At 41.9% G+C, this 24,206-nt stretch overlaps 1 protein-coding gene across 1 annotated transcript in view; it reads left to right on the top strand.

The window, feature by feature from the left end:
- The window catches only part of LOC138286355 (zinc finger protein 845-like), a 367,802-nt gene that overhangs the window by 70,873 nt on the left and 272,723 nt on the right, over nt 1-24,206 (top strand). Inside the window, exon 10 of the mRNA XM_069226512.1 lies at nt 22,866-22,898. Within this exon, the coding sequence (XP_069082613.1) occupies nt 22,866-22,898 (33 nt within the window). The remainder of the gene's footprint in view (nt 1-22,865; nt 22,899-24,206) is intronic.

Below are 24,206 nucleotides of genomic sequence, written 5' to 3' on the forward strand. Positions count from 1 at the left end.
TTGGTGATGGGGACCATGTCACTTTGACTAAAGCTATTACTTACACTGGTGCAATTTGACATGCACCCTGATCCCTTTGCATATATGTGTTGGCCCTGGGATATGGGGTTCCCAGACTTGGGGAGGGAAGGCGACAGTGCAGGCCCTTCCCCTTTTTAGGTTGAGCATAGCAGCGCACAAGCGCTGCTTTTCTGACGTGTTGTTATCTATTTGGGCTTTTAACCATGCCCTCCTCACGCGCATCGCTATCGCACGTTTATGGGCTTGCCCTTCAAAAATCCTTTGTCATCATTGGTAAATGCTTTACGTTTGTCCCTCCTTGGGGCAGTTTAGTTACCGCCTTGGACATCGACACTGTTACGTGGCTAACTGCACTTTCACTGAAACGTTTGACTGCGAGCGAACTTCTTTTTCCTTTTGTGTGTCTCCTTCACACACATGCTTATGGCAGCTGTGGCGTTTTGAATTGGCTCGCTTATGTGAAACTGTTATACTTTTCATTTTCAATTTATGTGACAAGAAAAGTCCAGTTAGGACTTTACAACGCTAATAGCTCTAACTCGAGCAAATGCGAGACCCATTGCATTGCAAATGCTTGGTTATATAGAGGCTCCAGGCCCTTAAGAGGCTCACAGAAGGGGCTCTGCCCCCCTCTTTGATTACATGGTGGACCACAGGGGATGGGGTCCCCAGGGATAAAATTAGCTTGGGGAGGGGGTCCCACTCACGCTCCCTTACCCAAACAATTCTATATATGACCCCCAGGCCCTGGCCCACCCCAGGGCTTTATTTAACAATACAATGACAGCTGCATTTTTTTTTTTTTTGTTATAATTTTCACAACAGGGGACTAAGTCCCCTAGTCCTGTAATGGCCTCTGCAATGTTTTTGGCCAGCCAACCAGAGTGCTCGTTTCAGCTGGACCCTCACTCCAGTGGGAGCAAGGTGGTCCAAGAGATAAAAAAGCCCCCTTGGCCAATCAGAGCACTCTGTTGTTTTGATGTGCTTGCTGGATTCTCATGGACATCCTGCAAACCCAACTGCTCAGAAATACAAATAATTTTGAACCTTAATTTCTAAACAAAAAAAAACTACTCAATGGATTAACACCAAATCACAAAAAGCATTCTTTCTGGCCCAAGATCCAGCTTCCTGACAAATATGGTCAAATTCTGTTTAGTCATTTTGGCAGTAGCGCATTTCAAAATTCCCTATGGGAATTGTGAGTGGAAATTGCGTTTTGAGCACTTTTTTTAACACTTCATGAAGATTCGTCAAACAGCACCAACAACCCAAAAAGAGACATTTCCTATGGAAACACCATCCTACCTATAGCTACTCAGTTCTGGCCAGCACTGGATAATATATAACACAGAGTAGCAGTAGCCACTTTGTTTTTATAGTTAATACTTTTGCCTGTTTGACAAATCTCCACAAACTTTTTCAGGCCTATTCCTCTTTCTACATTGACAGATGATGTAAAGTTTTGTGGTGATTAATGAAGGAGGTTTAAAGAAACAAGAGGGGTCCCAAAACAGGTTTGGAAACTAATGCATGTTTTATTGACTCTATACTCATAGGTAGCGCAAAGCTGGCTGAACAGACTGTAATGAAATTTCAAATGAATTCATATATGGTCCTTATTGGTGTTTGAATTGAACTGCTTCAGTAGTAGGTAAATAACTTAGTGATATCCATAGATGTAATAGTACCACAGTACGTGGCAATGACAAAACAGAATATGATTGGATAATCCAAACCTTCCCAAAATGAAACAGCAGCTATCTTGATTAAAGTACACTTTAAATGTATTGTGTAAAAACATATGAAATACTCCACATTAGTTATGCTGTATAGTACAGCAATAAATAAGGCACATTAATACACTGTGTAGTGGTAGGACAAATATGTTAAAAAACTTTTATGGAGTACCGCAGTAATACTGCGGTAGTGTCTAAGACGTACTGTGGTACAGTAAAATTGAGAAAAAAATATTGCACTACGTACATAATACAGGGTACCTCTTACAAGAGCCTTTGGTGATTTGGAAAAGAAAATAAACTTAGATAAGTTGTATAAGCCAACATTGCAGCTTTGAAAGGAAGATATGGTCTATATAGGTGGTGAAATGGACGATATAGTGCTGCTTCAGAAAATGTATTAGTTAAATGAAAAATGTAGGATATTCTGTGATATTGCAAAAATGCAGACACTGTCTTGTTGTCTGCACATTTCTTTCAACTTTGCAGCATTTACACAAGATCTCTTCCACTTTTTTCTCTGAGAAATGTTGTAAAACGCATAGGGCCTAATTATGAGTTTGGAGGACGGGAACACCCATCCGTCAACCTCCCGACAGGGTGGCTGCCACAATGATTGTGACCACTCCACCAGACCTATTACGAGCTTCTCGCTAGGCTGACGGGCGGAAACCGAGATTTCCGCCCATCAGCCTAGTGGGAAACTGTCAGCAGCATTGTCTCCAGCTCGTACTCAAGACGGCGGCAATGCTTTCCCTGCAGGGGGCACCAGCACCCTCACAATGTTCACTGTCTGTGCAGCAGAGGGTGACCATTGCGAGGGTGATGGGCAGGGGGGTCTCCTGCACTGACCATGCCAAGTGCATGGGCAGTGCAGAGGTCCCCCTGTGGCACCTGTTCTCCACCAGCCTTTTCATGGCGATAAAACCGCCATGAAAAGGCTGGCAGAGAACGAGGTCGTAATCAGCAGGGCGGCGCTGTATGCAACGCTGCTCAGGCCGATTGCGATCTCCCCCACCATCAGTCCATCGGGATCACATATCCCAGCCGAGAAAGCGGTAACCTGGCAGTCTGACCGCCAGGGTCTTAATGTGGCAGTCAGACCGCCACAGCAGCAGCGGTCTTGACTGCCACCGCGAGGCGGGTGGTCTTAAGACCACCAGCCTTGTAATGAGGCCCACAATGTATGTTGGGAAACAGAGACATTAACATGGAAAATGTGTGCTTCATTTCTCTTTCTAATCTCACTCCTCTTAGGTGTCTAATATCACGTCCACCACAGTTGATGATCCTAACGTGGGGATGTAGACATCAACTAAGAGAGGAAACTAAAGGGAGTAACTGATGTCATCTCAAACCTCCTTCCCCAATCCAGGTAATCTCTACTCCTTTTAAACCTAAATTACCTTCAAAATAGGCTTTTTTTGTATGCTCTCTGACCCCAAAAAACAAAGCTATGGCCAACAAGCCAAACACAAATCATCTTGCTCCTGCACTTGACATACATGAAGAAGAAATAGTAACCAACTGAATGAAATATATGCAGGTTAACATCATTGGCCAGTAAGAAACAACTTTAAAAACATAACGTTTCACAGCCAGCCAATGATTGAGTGAGATAATGTTTGGGCTACATATGTAGCACTATACTACCACATTCTGGATTGATTTGGGTACATAAACTGGACTGCTGCTATGAAGTTGTAAAAGCACTACAAAGCCTTCTAAAACACAAATTTACGATGAAAAACAATACAGCACTACATAACACAGTAAACAAATAAAGCAGTAGAAGATATCAGAGCTGGCAAGTTTAGATTTGAAGGGACCAATGCATGTTTAATCCGTCATTGTATACCTAAACTTATAAATCAATGTAAACTGAGTTGTGACACAGAAGGAAAAAAAGGATTTGAGTATTTATCACTTCTACACCTATTTACACCAGGGTGGAAATAAGAAGACATTTTGGACACCTTTGAATTCTATGAAGATGCCTTCCATGTATATAAAAATAACATTGCAGTGCCTCAATTTCAGACATATTTAGAAGCAGTAGAACAAGAAATAGCAGATAGGAATAACAATGCAGAAATACAACACAATAATGCATCACCTGATAATACTTCAACTTCAAGAACTGTTGACTCACTTTCACAACCAGTGATTGATAATGAAGCTCTGGTTGCCATGGAAGAAGCTGAAGATGCAATAGTCCAAGTGAAAAATGACATTTAAATGTTGGATTACTTGGTATCACAATTGAATTCTGAGCAACTACAAATATATAAAGACATAAATAATTATATGAATGTAGTACTTTTCAGCCTACGTTATTATATGTCGCCCGCAAGGCTGGAACAGAGAAATGTTTTCTTATTAAATAAATTAGGTCTTATGTGCATAAGACTACAAGTTCAAATTTATCTTGTGTAGTTACTGCTCCTGTTGGATTATCAGCACATAATATCAGAGGAATAACTTTACATCATCTACTATTACTGTCTGTGGAGCATTATAATAAATTGGAAAATTAAAAGTTTTGATCATAGATGAAGTCAGCATAGTTTTAAACTTAGGGCCTCATTACAATGGTGGTCAGACCGCTGCAATCCTGGCAGTCTGACCGCCAGATTACGATCCTGGCGGTTGGACCCCCAGGAGACTGCACCTCCACCAGGGTCAGGGATCCTGACAGTTTAGCAGTGGTCAAAGTCATGGCTAGCCACAGCGGTGCCTAGTTCGGCACTGCCGTGCTGATCACAGCTTTCCTTTCCACCAGTGTTAGCTAGCGGAAAGGCAGAGTTGGGGGCCATATGGGGTGCCCTGCAGTGCCCACGACCATGTCGCGGGTGGTGCAGGACTTCACCCCCCCCCCCCGCCAGCAACCTCAGAATGCTGTGGCAGACAGTGTGCATTTTGAGCGTGTTGTGTGCGACAGCATTGGCCTAAGCTCCCTGAGACAGCGGAGGCAAATGCCGCTGCTCTGTTTCCACCACCCTGACTGGCGGAAACGTCATATCATGACATTTCCACCAGTTAGCCCAGTGGAAACACCATAATACGGTGGTGGGGAGGCTAGATTGACGGCCGCCTCACCAACACCGTACTGGAGTTCGGGCGGTCCGACCGCCCAACTCGTAATAAGGCCCTTAATGTTGGCCTTTGTTTATTTGTGCAGAAGTACTGCAAACCTCCTATTACATCCTCTTTGGAGGGAAATTTGATTGTTTTGGAGACTTATTACAACTTACACCTGTTAAAAGTGAACACATCTTCAAAACAGGCCCAAACGTGTAATTCTCTAGGTAGTACAGTGAATGTAAAACATTTGGATGCATTTTACATAGAGACAACTAACACAGAATATGAGGCAAGCTAATAATAAAGAATATGTCAAGCTATTACAAGACAGTTACCTTGGCATTCTTACAACAGAACCAAAGATTATGCTACAGGAACGACGTACCAGTTTATTTTTTACTAACCTTCAATCACATACTAATGTTATACATTTTCTATTCTCACAATCACATGCCGACTCTTCAAGGATCTGTTGACATACATAATGCAATGCTACATAGGAAAACCAGGGAATTATACATCCCCCTTTGCAAGGATAAAGTTTAGAGACATGGATTGAACATGACTATTAGCAAATGTTTAGCTGCAAAATGTGAAAATATTGAAAAATCTGCTCCTCCAACAGCAGGATTAGAAAAAGATTTACATTTGAGTAAAAATTGTGTTATTTTACTTGTAGAAGAAGGACTTGTAAATGAAGCCATAAGATCTGTTGTTAACTTTATCATGTCAGCAAACAATGGAGAAATTTAATTTATTCTTGTTAAATTTGACCACATTGAAAAACCAAAAAATACCTTGATGTATAGCAAGATTCGAACTTATCAATGACATATATTCGAAGAGACCAGTTTTCCCTTTATTTGACTTACACAATTACAATACAGAAAACACTATGTTGAGACTATGCGACTATTAACATTGGATCCACAGTATTTAAAGAGGGAATATCATACATTGTTGTCTTCGTAAAAAAGTAACAGGACTGCATATCATTGATTTAGATGATACAAGAATTAATTGCAGACTGTAGCAGTGTTTGCAAATACAATTGTTTGTTAAAGACATACACTCCTCAACTTGGTGAATATCCAATTTTTACTACCCCAGAACTGTCTTTCAAAAGAAAAATTACATCAACCTCCAGCTATGAAGAGAAGTTGGAAAGACCAAAGAATTAAAAACAAAAATATTAACATACAGAAATTACAGGACATCAGTTTAAAAATCTAAATGGTATTAATTGCTATAGCAATGCAGTTTTAACTTTGCTTTTATACGTATCATCAGTGAATGAAATAATACAGTAGCATAGACATCAACCATTGCACTAATCTTTAGAAAACCTTTTATAAAAAATGATATCACATAAGCAAATATGACAGTGCATTAAAGATATGGCAGACAAATGTACAGGTTCTGTTATGTTTTCTATCAACCAACAGCAAGATGCTCAGCAATTGTGTATGGCTGTTCTATAAATAATAGCTAACAGAAATCAATGGTATTCTGACCTTTTTAGTATAAGCTACTCTTGGGAACATGAATGCATCGATTGCCTTTATTTGAGCTCCACTGTTACATAATTTTAAAGATTTGTGTATACACTAATACCTAAGTGTTGTAATATCTAAGACTGTGCAACCAAACTTGTGCTCAAACTGTAAGTCAGAAGTAGTTTCAATCCTTCAGTTAACAATGGTAACAAAATATGCAATTTTGATGATTCAAAGATATTGTGTGAATAACCGAAATATCAATACCTGCACTTCTAACTTTACTTCTTCTCAAATGTATTTTTCATGCCACGCTTTCACTACTGCTGCTATTATTTTTCATCATAGACAGTCTACAGCATCAGGACACTTTACCATCTACTTAAAAAATAATACTGACAGGACAGAATGTGATGACATCACTCTAAGCTTTAAGTCTCGGATGCCAAAAAAATTGGAAGACTGTTACCTGTTATTTCCACATACTAAATTCTGAGCTACAATGTTACCATTTTATTAAAACTAGAAAAGTATTAGAGAGTTGCACTTTCGTAATTCAGTAGATATATCATTATGTGGCCTCACGTGGCTGATGATGTTTCAAAAAATCTGTTTAGGTAATGTTTTCTGGTATGTTTGTGCATGTATCAGATTTCATAGATTAAAATGTACACAGTTGAACATGCGGGTTTTTCATAATACAATAGATTTGTTTTTCCCAAATGTTTCAAGATGACAATATGTTCATCTTGACGTGCAAAGGTTCTAAATGATGACACAGTTGTGAATAAATCATGTTACTTATCTCTGAAAAACCTATAAATATTAAAACCAAAGTTGGATTAGGCTGTATTTCGTTTATCACATTTATTCTGATACAGTTGTACTACTGTGTTATAAACTAAATTGGTATAATTACCTGTGTGTATTTTTTATAATCTGTGGTACAAACCCGAGCCATATACTTCCATAAACATCACTGTAGTGACAAATACTTCTCATGCTCTATTACACTTCATAACTGATGAGAGGTATCCAGGAAGTGAGGTAAGAGCCCTTTATTAGAATACACGATAAGATATCATCAGGCAGTGTCTTCTCACACAGGGCAGATCTGACAGACATACAAACGTTCTAAATTAACTCCTAAGGAATGTTCCAACTGTGAGGTTAAGGGATGGGGAAAGAAAGGAGGAAGGATGATTGAAGAGAAGAGAACATAGATAAATACTTAAGATAAATCACAACATATATCTCCCTCCCTTGAGCATGAACATGAATTGTATTTAAACTATAGATACATATTACAAAAACAATTTGGATAGAAATAGGATCAAAGCAGGTAATCATCACATCAGCTATTCATCCATAATTTGTCAGCCAATTTGTAGGACTTGTGTTCCTTTTGCTTTTTCTCCGTTCCATTGTTTCTACCTTATTTTCACTATTAATGCTTTGGAGGTAAGAGTCATTAATGACACATTCTGGACAGTGGGCTATCCTATTCATGTTCCACATTTTACCATCCTCCAGGATTATTATGTTTTTTTCATCTTACAAATCCTAGATGGTTGGAAACATTTGTTAGATTTGTTCTTGCTCATAGAGGAAGTTTTTACTGCTACCCATTGTCCTGTTCTGTAGCCATTTTAGCTATAGCTCCATGAACGTTATTTTAACACACTAAGCCAAGCCGCTGTGCACTCTAACCTAGATATATTTTATTCAGCTTTATTTTATTATTGTTACAATATCCACTTTTACGGTCTTGTTTTATTTTCTGTTTATCTAACTGTTTTTGCCTAGGCCAGCACTCTGTTCTCAAACAATACATTCTTGCTCACTCTGTGCTTCTGCCAAGGCTACTGCAAGGTACATTGCCGTTGAACGTGGTATAAGTTTAGTCTCCGAAATTCGTAGAAAATACACATCCTTATGTAGGGACATTTTCTCAGAACATCAGCTGTTTTATTATAAAAACACTTCCCTGTCCCTTACACATTAGAGGGAGATTCCAGTCAGCGAACCGCGACTGAATGCTGATTGCCGAATGCTTCACTACAGCTGTTTTGCAGACTTCAGGCCTTTGCTCAGATATGGGGGATGATGTCTTCCCAGGGGAACCTGAAGGGCAGAATTAGAGCTTAACACGCTGTGCTCTATCATAGCCTTGGTAGGAATTAGTCTATTGACTGTAGTGACAATATTGTAGCGTTATTCTTATGCTTCACTCTCCTTGTCACTATTTTAATATTGTCCTGCTGTGTTGTCCTGGTTATTGCAGCTCACTCTTTGCTCTCTAAGATGCAGTCGCTTCATTAAAATCATTATTAAAACATATACTGCCTCTGTTTGTCATTGTATATATGAGACTAATGTAAATGAGAGAAACGGATGGGACCTGAGTGACCACGGCTTCCCTGAGAAACCAATGATGTAATGTGCTCAGCTGCCCAGTCGTCCCTGCCCTGGGGTAGAGATGAGGCACTGCTAGTTAGCCGGAGCAAAACCCGGATTGGAGCGACAGGTGTCACTTGCAGTGGGTTAGACTTAGTGTCCCACACTGCGGGCGATTCTGCCGCTCAAAATCCAGTAGTCTCATTAGAATAATGAGAGCCTATCCGACAGTCTTAGCCTCCTTTTTTGATCTTTCTTTCCCCATTTTTTTTCATTCCAGGATTTGCAATTTTGTTGATGGTTGTGGACTTATTCTGCCATAGCTTCCCTGTCCACCCATACTGGCTGACCTTCATTGAGGCAGCTGACGGTAAATTAGGAACAAGGTTGCCTCCCTTTAAGAGCTGTGAAGGGATATATTCCTGTAATAGAATTAAGATATTTATGGTATGCTCACAATGTGTCTCTTAGTGTCTTTTGTGTGAGTCTGCCTGAAGTGTAAGCCAATTGCATGATTTACTTTATAATTTTATTTGCTCTTTCTACTAACCTATTGGCCTTGGGACAGAATAGACGTGAATTTATGTGATTGATGGAGTTTTTACAAATGTTTTGATTTCTTCTGACAAACTGTACCCCATTGTCTTATTATGGTATTGTGGCATACCTTTTTGTGAAAATGCATCAGTCAGGACTCCTTTTAATGACTTAGTGCTCATTTTGTTTACAAATTTGGTGTTGATCCAATGTGAGTGGTAGTCAATTACTACAAAGATACATTTGTGACTAATCCCTGGATTAGGCTGATTTTGGGTTTAATACCTTCACTAGAGATGATGTGACCTAAATAATCAACTGCTGTCACCCCGATTTTACAGTTTTCTCTTTTAATGGTTAAACTGGCTAGTTAGAGCTCTTTGAGGACCATTTTTAGATTTTTATTGTGTTGTTTATCTGAGGGACCATTATCAAAATATTGTCTTGGAAGCATAATGTGCCTTTGCAATCCTTTAATATATGTTGCATCACCCTTTGGAACACTGATGCCGCCAAAGCTAACCTGAAGAGCATCCTGCAGTAGTGATATGCTCCAAAGGGTGTAATAAACAACGTAAGTGGTTTAGATTCGTTGTGGAGTGCTACTTGATGGTAAGCTGCTGAAAGATCCAGAACACTAAAAATATTTGTATTGTGTATTAGACTTAACATTTCATTTATTCTGGGTAGGAGATGTCTATATACCCAAATATTAGAGTTTAGGTTGCGAAGGTCTACCCATAATCTGAGATCATTGGAATTGTTTATATTGGCAATAACTACTGGAGTAAGTCATTCTGAAATGTCATTCTTTTCAATTACATCTTGTATTTCCAATTGTGTCTAGTTCTCTGTTTAAAAGTTCTTTCATAAGTAGTGGAATTGGTCTGGGTTTATGAACTACAGGAACGGCGTTATTTTTAGGTTTAAATTTGTGCTCAACATTTTTAAGAATTTCTAATTTGTCTGCAAAGACCTCTGGAAACTTTTCACCTACATCTTTCCCAATGACAGATCTATCATCAAGAATACTTGTTCTTCGTTATTAGGGTCAAACTTTATACCCAATTCCTTCTGATGTTTTCATCCTAATGAATTAGAACTTTGTTTAGAAATGTATACTTTCCAACTGTGCACCTGTCCTTGAATGATATGTACATTTTAACCATTCCTTCCAATGGAATGGGATCCTTATTGTAATCCCCTGGTCTGATATCCGGTGGTTCTAACATATAATCCCTGCCAGAAAAAGTATCTTTGAAATTCTTGTTATCAATGAGCATGTATGGGGAGCACAAATCGCATAAACATTAAATTTCACTCCATCTACTGAAATATCACGTTGGATGAGACTTTACCAAGTCAACTTCTTTACTTCCAGAGTGTTCACACACTTTGGCAAAGTGTCAACGTTAAGAAATGGGGTCTCTAGTTGGCAGAGGTATACACCCTTGTCCAAGCAGGGACCACAATTCCAGTCAGGGTAAGTCACAACACAATTCAAATTATCCTGTGCCCACCCTCTGGTAGCTTGGCACTGAGCAGTCAGACTTAACTTAGAAGGAAATGTGTAAATTTTTTGTGCAATAATTCATACAGTAACATAGTGAAAACACCACAAAAATACACCACACAGGTTTAGGAATGTAGATAATGTTTATCTGAATAAAATAAGGTAAAAACGACAAAGATCCAAAATGCACAGGCTGAAATATTACTTTTAAAAGGTTTAAAAGTCTCAATCCTTAGAAATAAACAGTTGTCTCTTTGTTACATACATTACCTGGGATGCCAAAAATAACGATGCACTGAGACCGCAGAGGAGGAGATGTGTGGTAAAATAAGGTGTTGTGTTGAATTTTCTGACACTGCACAGACGATGCAGCGTTTCTTTACACGCTGCCAGGGCTTTGCGTCGTTTTTCAGCGCACAGTCTTGGTTCTTCACTGCGATGTGGGATATTTTGACACCCAGGGACGATGCGTTGAAAATCCTTGATGTGCCGGAAGAAGGCACAGGGGCTGCATCAATCTGGTAGGCGATGTGTCAAATTTTCCATCGCACTGTAGGCGCTGTGTCAAATTTCCAGTTGAGCACTTTTAGGGAAGGCAGAGTCCTTCCAGCAAAGTCAGAGGACAGCAGGGCAACAGCAGGGCAGCAGTCCTTTCCAGCAAAGCAGTCCAGGTAAGTCCTATGGACAGCCAGGCAGCTCCTCTGACAGGGTGCAGGTGTAGGTCCAGAAGTGTCCTCAGTTGGTGGGGTCAGAGACACAGTTTATATAACCAAAAATTCCTTTGAATTGTGGGAGACTTCAAAGAGTGGGTTTGAAGTGCACCAGTTCCCCTTTCAGTCCAGTCCTGTCTGAAAGGGTCCCAGTGGGGGGTTATCAGTTTATTGTGTGAGAACAGGCCAATGGCCTTTGAAATGTAAGTGTCAGGCCCTTCACTCTTTCAGCCCAGGAAGACCCATTCAGTATGCAGATGAATGCAGATGTGACTGAGCGTTCTGTGTTTATGGTTGTCTGGGTAAAATGCACAAGGAAGCTGTCAACCAGCACAGACCAGATGTTGATTGGAGACAGGCTGTAAGGCACAGGTAGTTTTAAGTGCAGGGAAATGCTCACTTTCTAAAAGTGTCATTTCTAAGATAGTAATATAAAATCCAACCTCATCAATAAGCAGGATTTTCTATGACCATTCTGGCCATAGTATATATGACCTGGTTACCTCTTTCAGATCAGAATATACCACTCAAAAAGTATAAGGGGGCAGTCTTAATGCTAGTCTATGAAAGGAGCAGGCCTCATAGTAGTGGAAAACGAATTTAGGAGTTTTTCCCTACCAGGACATATAAAACACATGTACATGTCCTGCCTTTTACCTACATAGCACCCTGCCCTATAGATTATCTAGGGCCTACCTTAGAGGTGCCTTATATGTAGCAAAAGGGGAGCTTTAGGCTTGGCAAGTACTTTTAAATGCCAAGTCGAAGTGGCAGTGGAACTGCACACACAGGCCTTGCAATGGCAGACCTGAGACATGGTTAAGGGCCTACTAATGTGAGTGGCACAATCAGTGCTGCAGGCCCACTGGTAGCATTTAATTTACCAGCCCTAGGCACATGTAGGCACTTTACTAGGGACTTATAAGTAAATCAAATATGTCAATTGGAGATGAACCAATGTTACCATGTTTAAGGGAGAGAGCATATGCACAGCAAAAATTGTGTCAGAAAAGTGGAGGAGGGGAGGCAGGCAAAACCACAGATCTTGCAGGGCATGTGGGATTATTTGCCAAGTGATTAGTGCTGCCACATCTGTAACACTTTACTTTGCTTGGTTTATTGCCTTATTTATTAAATGTCTGTCCTTGGATGTTTTTACTCTGTATATTTCTTCTTTTTCAACAACACTATTAACATCCTCTGATCCATTTAGTACTTCACCTTTCATTTGAGCTTTGATTTCTTTTATACATTCTGCTGTATGTTTGATTCCTCTGGCAATATCTATTGGTCCTTGTAAATTAGGATTCAGAGCAAGTAGCTTCTCCCGTGCCTTAGGGTTGTTCCTACATCTTACAAGTTGGTCACGTATGAAGGAATCAGTAAGTCGACCAAATTTGCATGTGGCTGACAAACCTCTGAGTGCTGCAATATAATATGCAATCTTCTCATTCTTGCCCTGGACCTTACATAAAAACGTATGTCTCTCTAAAACTGCATTTATTTTCTCTTTAAGGTAGTTCTCTAACCTATTTGATGTGGATTGATATACATCTAATTGTTCTTCTCCATCTCCTCCTTCTTCCATTGCTACATACTCCGGAAGATCTTCATAAATGTTCCTAGCATGTATACCTATATTATGTAATTACACATGCTGTTTTCTTGTTGGACTGAATTTCTCCCCTCCAAGTGCTATAACATTGGACTCAAAAATTCTTAACCATCTTTCCCAAGGCAGATCTGGTTCACCTACTTCATTAAGGAAAGGTGGGGGCTGACTGATACTAGCTGCCACCATGGAAACTATGAGCACATAGATACTGCAGTACTTGTCAAGAGTATTAATGTAATTACCTATGCCACAACCAACAGTACGTTCAAAATGTTAAATTTGGGGAGTAAAAGTCTATCTTTTTTGCACTCTTAACTGTGTAAACACTATTAGTAATGTTTACTTTACTTTACTTTACTGTTTGCTGTAACAATATGAAATAAGCCCAAAAGTTATCTTTTTATGACTGCTGTAACAATATGAGAGAAGTCACATTTGTAGGTGGGTCGTGAATAGAGGGAGGGGATACAGTGCAACCGGGAAGGAAGTGCAGCAATGAAGGAAGGGGAACATTTTATAATTGCATTGTTCAATGTCCCAGATAACGTATTAGCAGAACTGACAGAAATGCCTCAGCTCATCCTTTCACTCACCAAAGACCCTCGCACTGCCAAAACCAACCTCCATGAGGGACTGAAATCCATCGCCGAATGGATGAGAAGCAGCCATCTGAAACTGAACTCGGACAAGACGGAGGTCCTCATCCTCGGACCCACCCCCTCCGCCTGGGACGACTCCTGGTGGCCTACCGCACTAGGAACCCCACCGACACAAATCCCGACCACGCTCGCAACCTGGGCTTCATCCTCGACTCATCCCTCACCTTGTCTAAACAGGTCAACGCAGTTTCCTCCTCCTGCTACAACACTCTCCGCATGCTCCGTAGAATCTATTAGTGGATCCCGACAGAAACAAGAAGAACGGTGACACAGGCCCTAGTCAGCAGCAGGCTGGACTACGGCAACGCACTCTACACAGGCACCCCAGCAAAAGACCTACTACGCCTCCAACGCATCCAAAACGCCTCCGCCCGGCTGATCCTCGACGTACCCCGCCACAGCCACATCTCCCACCACCTGAGAAACCTTCACTGGCTCCCCGTAGACAAGAGGATCACTTTCAAGCTTCTTACCCACGCTCACAAAGCGCTCCAAGACACCGGATCAGCCTACCTGAACAACAGACTCAGATTCTACACCCCCACCCGTCAGCTCCACTCCACTAACCTCGCCCTCGCCGTTGTCCCCCGCATCCGAAGAAAGACATCCGGAGGCAGATCCTTCTCATACCTCGCCGCCAAAACCTGGAACACCCTCCCCACCAACCTGCGATAGACCCAAGACCTACTCACCTTCAGAAGACTCCTCAAGGCCTGGCTCTTCGATAGCCAGAACACCTGTTAGGATTTGAGGAATGCGGGCACCTTCAACAGCAGTTGCTGCCTATTCTGTCCAGGCACCCAGTGAAGCTGAACAACCAGCCCAACAGCCAGTGCGGCCTAACACTGAATGCCAGACAGCTCTAAAGGAATGCTGTTGCTTCCGCAATGAGGTGCTTCATCAGGCATGGCAGGAAGGGGAAAGCTTTCCCAGCTGGTCAGCAATATTCTTTTCTGCCTCCCAGAGCTGATTACACCCAGATGAAGTGCAGTAATAATCTGTTCTGCCTCCCACAGCTGATCACGGCAGCAAAAAAGCAATGCTACAGGTGGCATCAGGGAGCATACGTAAGAGTCTGTCAGGCTGCTCAGCAAATCAGCAGTTTATTAGGGGAGAGCACGCGAAAACGATCTTTAGGTCTCTATGTAGGCTTCTAACCACGCCCATGTCAGGTCAGTCACTTTCATTCGTTCGTGGGCTTGCCTTTTAAAAATCGATCGATTCCATTTGTGAAAGGCATGCATACGTCATCCTCCAGTGCACCGGTAAACTACTGAAAACATACGAAGCTCTGAGTTTTCAGCTGTTTTCTGGACTACTTTATCTTTTCATTTCCTGAGCAACGCAAACACACTGGGCAGAAGTTGAGCGCTTTCCATGACATCGACCCTGTTACATGGATAATTGCCCTGTTTTACTTTTCATTATTAGTTTATGTGGCAAGAAAAGTCCGGTTAGGAGTTTACAACACTAATAGCTCTAAATTGAGTAAACGCGAGACCTGTTGCATTGCAAATGCTTGATAGGGTCGAGCATGCGCAATCGCTCTGGACCATGTTGTAATCTCTATGTGGGCTTCTAACCACGCCAATGTCAGGCTCATCACTTTCATTCGTTTGTGGGCTTGCCTTAAAAAAATCGATTGATTCCATTTGTGAAAGACATGCATACGTCATGCCTTTTCCGGTGTTTAGCCCTCCTCCAGCACACCAGTAAACTACTGAAAACATACGAGACTCCGTATTTTCAGCTGGTTTATGGGCTACTAAATCTTTCTTTTCCTGCGCACTGCGATCTCGCTGGGCAGAAGTGAAGTGATTTGCATGACATCGATCCTGTTACATGGATAATTGCACTGTTTTACTTTTCATTATTAGTTTATGTGGGAAGAAAAGTCTGGTTCGGAGTTTACAACGCTAATAGCTTTAGCTTGAGTAAACGCGAGACCCGCTGCATTGCAAATGCTTGTTTCTTTTATGCCCACAGCTGATAACACTGCCTCTGTGCGGAAGGCTATTGGTGGCAACAGGGAGCATTTGCAAGAGTCTGTCAGGTTGTTATGATCCAGTGCTTTCTCACACCACTAAGCAACGCCTCAGCACACCTGATACGATATAGCTCCTCTGCACAGCTTATCCCCACTGCCACAACTCTTCATGTGAGGTTAAGGTGCAACAGATGACAGAGGAGGACACACAGCTGTAACCCTGATAGCTGAAAGAAGTCTCTCAGGGTGACCAGTGGTGTAGTACACAATGTTTGGGGCTCATAAGGGTAATGGTGATCTCAATTCTGGATACTCTCTGCAACTATCAAGTCTTCCAAAGAGAAGAGGTAAATGACAAGGAGAACACTGACAACAGCTGTGCTTCATATAGGGACGGCGTTGCACTGATAGCACTCAACACTTTGCTGTCCCCTCCACAGCATCCCATCCTCGTCACCAAATTGATGAGAAGAGTCCACAAAGTGAGGTAAGGGCCTTTTATTAAAATACAAGAGGAGATACCATCCAGCAGTGTCTCCAGTCTCACCACGCAGGGCACATCTGACAGACATATGGAAATTCTAAATGAACTCCTAAGGAATGTCACAAATGTGTGGTTAAGGGGGGGGACAAAGGAGGAAGGATAATTGGAAGGAAGTGAACATAGGTAAATACTTAAGATAAATCACAGCAATATCCCTCTTTAGAAATATAATTTCATGAACAGAAATTCACGGAGCGACCCAAAATCAACCATCATGCAACCCAAAAAAAAAAAAAGCATAGGACTGTAACACTCCACTCCGCTTTTCCCCACACTATTCAAATCAACTGCAAATGGCAGATTTACCTTTCACTTACCTTTCATGACGATATCATCTTCAGCTGTATGTTGATGTTACCTGTTGGAAAAATAGTTACTATGAACACAAGCTCTTTGCTGATTGAAATAGGTGGGTGGTTCTGAAAAGAACTTTATTTTCTTCTTTTTATGTATTTTGAGATTTTTTCTGTAATTTTCTTTCTCAACAGGACCAACAAAAAAAAAATAGGATATAGGATACAGGAAAAAAGGAAGGGTGGAGAAAAAAGGCACTATGGGTGTTAGGGGACCACTGGTGAACCATCTCTAGTTGCTGATATATGTTCCAGTCACTCTCCCCAGAAACTATAACAGTATTGCACAGCAGGCAGTGAGTGGCTGTACTGCCATACTGGTCATATATGAGGAGATCCTGTTGGAGTTGGAACACAGGGACAGTGGTACCACGAGCAAGTACTGAGGTGCCAACTGATGTAGTGGTTGGTGTTGGAGGTGCAGCAGATGCACCAGAGGTTGAAGGGGTTACAGAGTCCAACACTATGGCCACTGATGATCATCCTTGAGCAGCCTCCACCAACCCTTGCCCCTTCTCGCCATGCGTAAACCTTCAGGAGTGCATGGATTGCAGATGTTTGTGCATTCCTGATGTTTCAAATGAATACTGCTGCTGAGTGCCCCTTTATATAACTTTTTGGCAAAGGTTAGATGTCACCGGAAGAGTGCTGATCTTTTTCTCTCCAGGCACCAGGGAAACAAATTTCCAGATCACCGACTCCTTCAGCTTTTACCTCCTGACATCCTCTTCCTCTTCCTGTAGCAGTTCCTGCTCCTGTTCTTTCTCCTGCTGCTGCCCGGGATGCTGCTGCTCAACCACTCTGCTCCACACTACACACAGGCAGCTGAGAAACTGCAGCAGAAAATGAAAGACATCTTCCTCCTTCAAGTTCTCATTGCAAATAATAAGAAAGAGCTGTAAACCTTCTCTTTCATATAACTGGCAGGCTTCTTAGCCAATCAGATGACTTTTTGTTCAATTTCGAAAACAGTGCAGTACTTCTGCAATCGTATCTAGAAAGTACCAGAAATTAAAAAAATAATAATAATAAACTGATGATTTCGTACAATAACACATACTAAAATAACACAATTACATCAAAATGTAATTTGTTGAAAAATACATGCACGCTAATACAGAAAAACAAAACTGAAAGAACTTTTACATTTGGGCTGCACAAATAGCCTGAATATAGCCCAAACGAAACCAAAATAGTACACAACCTCAGACACTACAACTTCACACAGATTATAAACAAGTGAACTACCACCATGACCCAATACTGCATTACTACAGCACAGAATGTACACTGTTTAGTAAACCCAAAGAGCTAAAAACGTTTGTAGGGTGTAACACCTCACTTCAGGTCGATCCAACGTACGTGTGCTCTGCTCCTTGGGTTAGCTGTTAAAAAAAAATATATATCATAAACTTGGTATACACACATATAGAAAGGGCACTCCACCGATAACGGAGATGGTGATGGTTATATATGCGCACGCGAGAGGGCTTGTTGCAGTTTATTTATTTATGTGAATATAGATTATGCCACCAGCTCTCTTGGAGATAAAACTGTATACCCAGGAAGACCCCGAAGTAGGGCTTCATGGGAATTGTCATCTCTGTTTTCAGGTGAATATAGGTTATGCCATTAGCACCTGTGGAAATAGAATACCCAGGAGGTTCCCAAGGAATCGTAAGATTGTCATCTTCGTTTTCAGTGGATTGCTTTGGTTATGTGACTATTTCTTAAAATATCCAGGAATGGATTAAAAATTTACACAGACATCATTTTTGGATGATTATAATTAGCCCTGAAGATGTCCCAAGTTTTACTGGATGAAAAGCGTTGGCTTTGTTTACCATATTTACTACAAGAGAAATATAAAGAACAAAACTTTGACTGCAAACAAGAATCCATCGACTTTATTTTGGAATATAATCTGAATGTTAATGTGTTTTCTTGATGAGTGTGGTTTACTCTTACTGTTTATGGAGTACAGTTTCTATATGTGCTTACACTGTGTACTGACTGCTCTAAAAGTGTTATATTTTTACTGATATACTGAATCTGCTCCACTCCACTGTATTCCACTCCACAATAGCAGGCTCCATAACAATACACTGTATGACACTGTTCCTTACTATACTCTACTACACTTAACAAAAATCTATTAAATGACACTCAACACTATTACTTGAAAGACATTTTATAAAAAAAAGTAAAAACAAATGTTAAACTAAGTTATAGTTAGGAAAACATTATTTATTCTTTATATATAAACCCAACTAAAAATATACAAACAGGAGAAAAATTAAAAATTACAGCTTAAATTTCTAATTACACTGAATTCAACATAAAATATTGCACAACAAAATAAATTGGATATTTATTTTGGAACTATTCTAGTCAGCTTAACCCTTCAGTTGTTTTTACTGTACCCCTTTTCCGGAAAGTTTCCCCGCCCGCCAAACTTCCCCCGTCAAAAGACCGCTCCGCGGTCAGAAGACCGCGGGGGCCATTTCGACTTCCCCGCTGGGCCGGCGGGCGCCCGCCAAGGGAGCACCCGCCGCCCCAGCGGGAAAGGCCCTGCAACACAGGAGCCGGCTCCGAATGGAGCCGGCGGTGTTGCAGGGGTGCGACGGGTGCAGTTGCACCCGTCGCGATTTTCACTGTCTGCTAAGCAGACAGTGAAAATCATGCTGGGGCCCCTGCAGGGGCCCCACGACACCCGTTCCCGCCATCCTGTTCCTGGCGGTAAAAACCGCCAGAAACAGGATGGCGGGAAGGGGGTCAGAATCTTCATGGCGGCGCTGCAAGCCGCCATGGAGATTCAGCCCAGCCAGGGGTAATCCGGCGGGAAACCGCCGGATCCCCATTTCTGACCGCGGCTTTACCGCCGAGGTCAGAATGGGCAGGAAAGCACCGCCAGCCTGTTGGCGGTGGTTTCCGTTGGTCACGGCCCTGGCGGTTTTTACCGCCAGGGTCGGAATGACCCCCATAATCTAATATTTTTTGGCCACTAGAGCTTGATTTAGCTGAAATGGATAAAACGTCAAATGTTCTGAACAGGGAGCCACAAACTATATCTGACCTTGGGTCAAAAAAATCCTTTAGATGTCACTGGACCTGAGAAGTGCAAGGCTACAGCAATGTGAGCCGCTGCCCAATTCCTGTTTCCATTGCCATGCTGCTGTGTATGTGCTGCCAACGTAAGGGCAACAGGGGTGGCAGGGCTGATCCTGAGAAGCACTATCATGCCTCATGCAATCTGGGGTGTGGTGCTCTTTAATGCTTGCTCAAATACTATACTTCTCTGTGCACCAACAGCCATATAGTACCGACCTGAACTGGGCTATGCTCAAAGCGTACGGATTAAGTATTTTGCCCTCATGTGGGGTTGTGCTAGCTTGGCACCATGCAAACGCACACCTAGGCTTTGCCAGGGTTCGTGTATCAACTGAATAAACTAGGTCAATTGTATATTGTTACTTTACCAATGTGCCGATAATTGCTTTGCAGAATACATTACATTTTACATGTGTTTTTCAAATCAATATCGTTCTTCGGTAATTCCCCAATGCATTTCAAACAGCAGCTCTCCTTCAAGGGGATAAGGAATTTTACAGGTTCTGTGAAGGAAACAAACGATATTCAGAAACAGAGAAACCAACAACTGAAAAAGTAACACCATGGATAAATATCATTTTAAGGAAAATCTCATGTAAACCTAATGGTATTGTAACTCATTGCTACAAAACAATCTCAACTCCTTGAGCTCATGAAAACCCCCGGTAAATTCAAGGAACACTTTAGTGAGTCCTATGAAAATACAAAGGATTTTCTTTACAAAACATACTTAGTAATAAATTGAAAAAGATAAGTTGGGGAATAGGTTTGCACAACTACTCTGGCCAACTCTGTAAGAGCGGAATTATGTTCACAGAATAACAGCAGTTAACAACAAGATGAGACCTCACAGTTTAGAATAATAGTTTAAAAAAAACCTCAGTTTCTATCCTAGGATAGAAGTACTTGAGGTTGTGTGTGAAGTTTACTGTCTGCGACTCCTGGCGGAAAGAAATGTACTGTAGGCAGACCAAGTGCGATTCTTCAAGAGAGAAGCTGGGCGATAAATCTTGCCTATCTGTGAAACAATATAAAGACAGCTTATCCCAGCAGAATGTAAATAGCATTCAATGGCAGGCATGCTGACAAATGTTAGTACTCTTTCTGTGTAGGTTGCTGATCAGTAACCACGTTTTTGGGGGGAAAGGCAAGATTGGCCAGTGCTTTTATAGGTCAGAATCCCTCTCACTTGATGGTGTGCAGAGGGCAAAAATAATGAGTCAGTTTGGCTTGGGGCTAAAATGTTGAGATATCGGAGTAATCAGTGAATAACTTTTGTATACTGGACCTTTGCCTTCAAGTATGTAGCATTAAAGTCACATGAAACGTATGATTAGATAGTACAAAATTATATGGGTTCTGAAGACAGTATTTATCAATGTTCAACAAATTTTTGTCCTCTTCAAACAATAGGCAAAGAAAACCAGTCGGTGGCATCTTCAAAAGTGTGGTATATGTGTGAATTAGATCCAAATAAACTTCAGCAAAGTCAAAGATAACATTTGAAACCTATTTCGTCTTTCATGCCTTTGGGGAAAAGTGTTCCAATTTATCAGAATCAATTTAAAAGCTAGTGTGTGATTTAAAAAAGGGCCTGGGTATTACATGATGAAGAGGGGAAGTTCTTGGTGTCACAATATATAACCCAAAAAGCAATACGGTGGTAAATGTACAGCCTTTGCAGCAAGTACCAGTGTGCTGGATTTTTTGGGTTTACTACCTTAACAAATTGTTTGATGGTAGGCAAATTCTATTCTCCCTGTGCCTCTGTCCCCTGATCTAACAATATGTCATCACTTTGAAAAGGCTTAAAGGAAGCAATAATCACTAAGGCATACTACCCCATGGCAGACTCCCAGAATGGTTCACATTAAATGCTGTTTAACAGCAGGTGGCTGTATTTGAATTTCAATAGCTGAACATGATCCTGAAGTTGTTTTGTGCAGGACCCTTTCTGTGCTGCAGCTCCTCTCTTCCAGCTGATGATAGATACCTCTTTTACAGCTCATGAAGGGCTAAAAGAGTGTTGTCTGTCCTTTGAGAGGGTTAAAAGTGGCAGGAGACCAAAATGCAGGACAATGGGTGTCCCTCAGTGACTTTGTGCGAGCAGTTGGACAGGAGCCATGATAGCCGGACAAACATGCATTGATCTGTGACTTACTGGTCACAAGGCATCAGCTGATAAAACTGCAAGAAAGATGATAGCATCACACAGCTGTTTGGTGGGGATTACAGCTGGCAAGGAACCAAATAGGGTTCCATAGTGAAAGAGAAAGGATAACCACTGAGAAGAAAATGAGAAGCAAATATGTACATACCGAAAAAGAAGAAAGGAAGACTGCAAATAAGGAAAGAGAAGGAAATAAACAATGGAAAGATTCAATGGAAAGGTTAGATGGAATGAAGAAAGAAGGGGAAGACGAAAAACATGCTAAAAGGATATGAGTAGGATAGGAAATTGGAAGACACTTTGCTTGGGGGACAGTTGCAGTGATCCTTTCTAGAAACGGTTGATATCGCATTCGCTCACTCCTGAATTGCCATGTTTCAAAAGAGGTGGGGGTATTTTATTTATTTTTCTAGCTACCCTTGTAAGAAAACATGTGTGGGGTGCAGAGCCCAGGGGGCATGGTCCCAACTGATCAGGCAAGCAGTACTAAGTCCCAGAAAACAATACGTCACTCGTGCAACAGTTGTATAAACCTTTACTGAGGTGCAGTACTCTAGCCTAGCAAATAGAAGTAATGTTCTAAGTCACCCTTACACTGCGTGGTTACCTTTTTTTTACTGCGCATGCGTCCATTCGTGCCTCCTACTGTGAGCATGCTCTCTGTAGTCGATGGGACCTTCTAATCCTTGAGCCTGCGCGCAGGATATCAAGATAGTGCGCACGCGCAAAAGATAGTTTCTAACCTTGTGCGCATGCTTTCTAGCAGCCCTCCCTGTACACCTCAAGTGCGCATGCTTGGTGTTTAGACCCTTTTGATTTGAGCATGTGCAGTGGACAGTACGGTGGCTGGCCAGCAGGGTAGTGTTTCTTACAGGTATCGGGCAGCGTCTAAGCACACACTACATGCTGTCAGCGGACTGGACGCCTAGATAGCCATGCATCGACAGCAGAGGCCGGCCCCGGTGAGTACCGCGATGCGGCGACACTGCAGAGAGCGAGTACCGAGTGGCCAGTTTCAGATAGATGAATAGACAGCTCGTGCAGGTGCGAGAGACCTTTAAAGTGAGTACTGCAGCCCGATACCAAAGTACCAGCACATACTGGTATTAAGTGCTGTTAGTACCTGTAATGCAGCAGTAAAAGTAGGACTGGGCGGACCAGGTACTGGGATACTTCCCACGTACAGGAATCAGGCGTCATTAGTTCTATCAAGTACGGAGTCGGACTCGGTGCACTCAGCCCGGTGCACCGATCACTACCGTGCGCTTGGTTTAGGTTCAGAGAGTGTCACCTTGAACCATAATCACGAGCATTGCGTGTACCTTAACGTACTGTGTCAGGCTCAGTGAGTAACTTCAACTAGGTCGAGTACAGCGAGTACCATCATCTACCATTTATGATCTTGTTTTTCAGTGATTTTATGAGCAAATTGTAGTGATTTTTTATGAATTTACTATAAAGTCATATTTGGAGCCAGAATCCGTGAATACCATTACATACTTGATTCAGGTTTATAAACTAATATCAAGTACTGGCTTTGCAGGTGCAGTGAGTAGATCTGGTATTGGAATAAGGTGGGCTAACTACCTTACAGTACTGGCTCCAGTGACTATTAAAATGTTACCTATCGTTTTATGGGGAGCTATCACCTGTGAGGGCATCCTGGCGCTGTAGCAGGTGTGTGAGACTGGCCTCGGGAAGACCTACTTAAAGAGGCAGGTTTTTACCTTCTTGCGGAACTCAACATGAGAGAGGAGGCTGTGATGATGAGGTCGTTCCTGGCTTTAGGAACCATTTATGAAAAGGCACTACCTCCTGGCCTGCTTTTGTGTGTGCATGGGGTTGTGTGGTAGTGACAGTCCGGCGGGACAGAGGTACCTGGAAGGGTGGTGGAATTGTATGTAGCTATTCAATTAGGTAGGACCAGGGCTATGAAGTGCTTTGCACGTGTGAGGAGTTTGAAGTGTGCGCACAGCCTGGGAGAATGAGGACTAGACTGGCTGCTGCGTTCTGGACGACCTGGAGTCTACTTGTGAGTTGGTTTGTTATTCCTGCGTATAGGATGTTCTTATAGTCCAGTCTATTGGTGATGCCGGCTTAGGTGATGATTTTCCTGGTGTTGTTTGGTAACCACTTGAAAATCTTGAGCACCAGGACGATGCAACTGCATTAACTTGAGAAAACGTGTCCAGTTTGCTATTTATAATGATTCCGAGGTCTCGAGTTTGTGTGTTGGGCATTGGGAGTGGGTCCAAGATCTGTTGGCCACC

Source organism: Pleurodeles waltl, chromosome 3_2 (assembly GCF_031143425.1).
Source record: "Pleurodeles waltl isolate 20211129_DDA chromosome 3_2, aPleWal1.hap1.20221129, whole genome shotgun sequence".
Lineage (NCBI taxonomy): Eukaryota > Metazoa > Chordata > Amphibia > Caudata > Salamandridae > Pleurodeles > Pleurodeles waltl.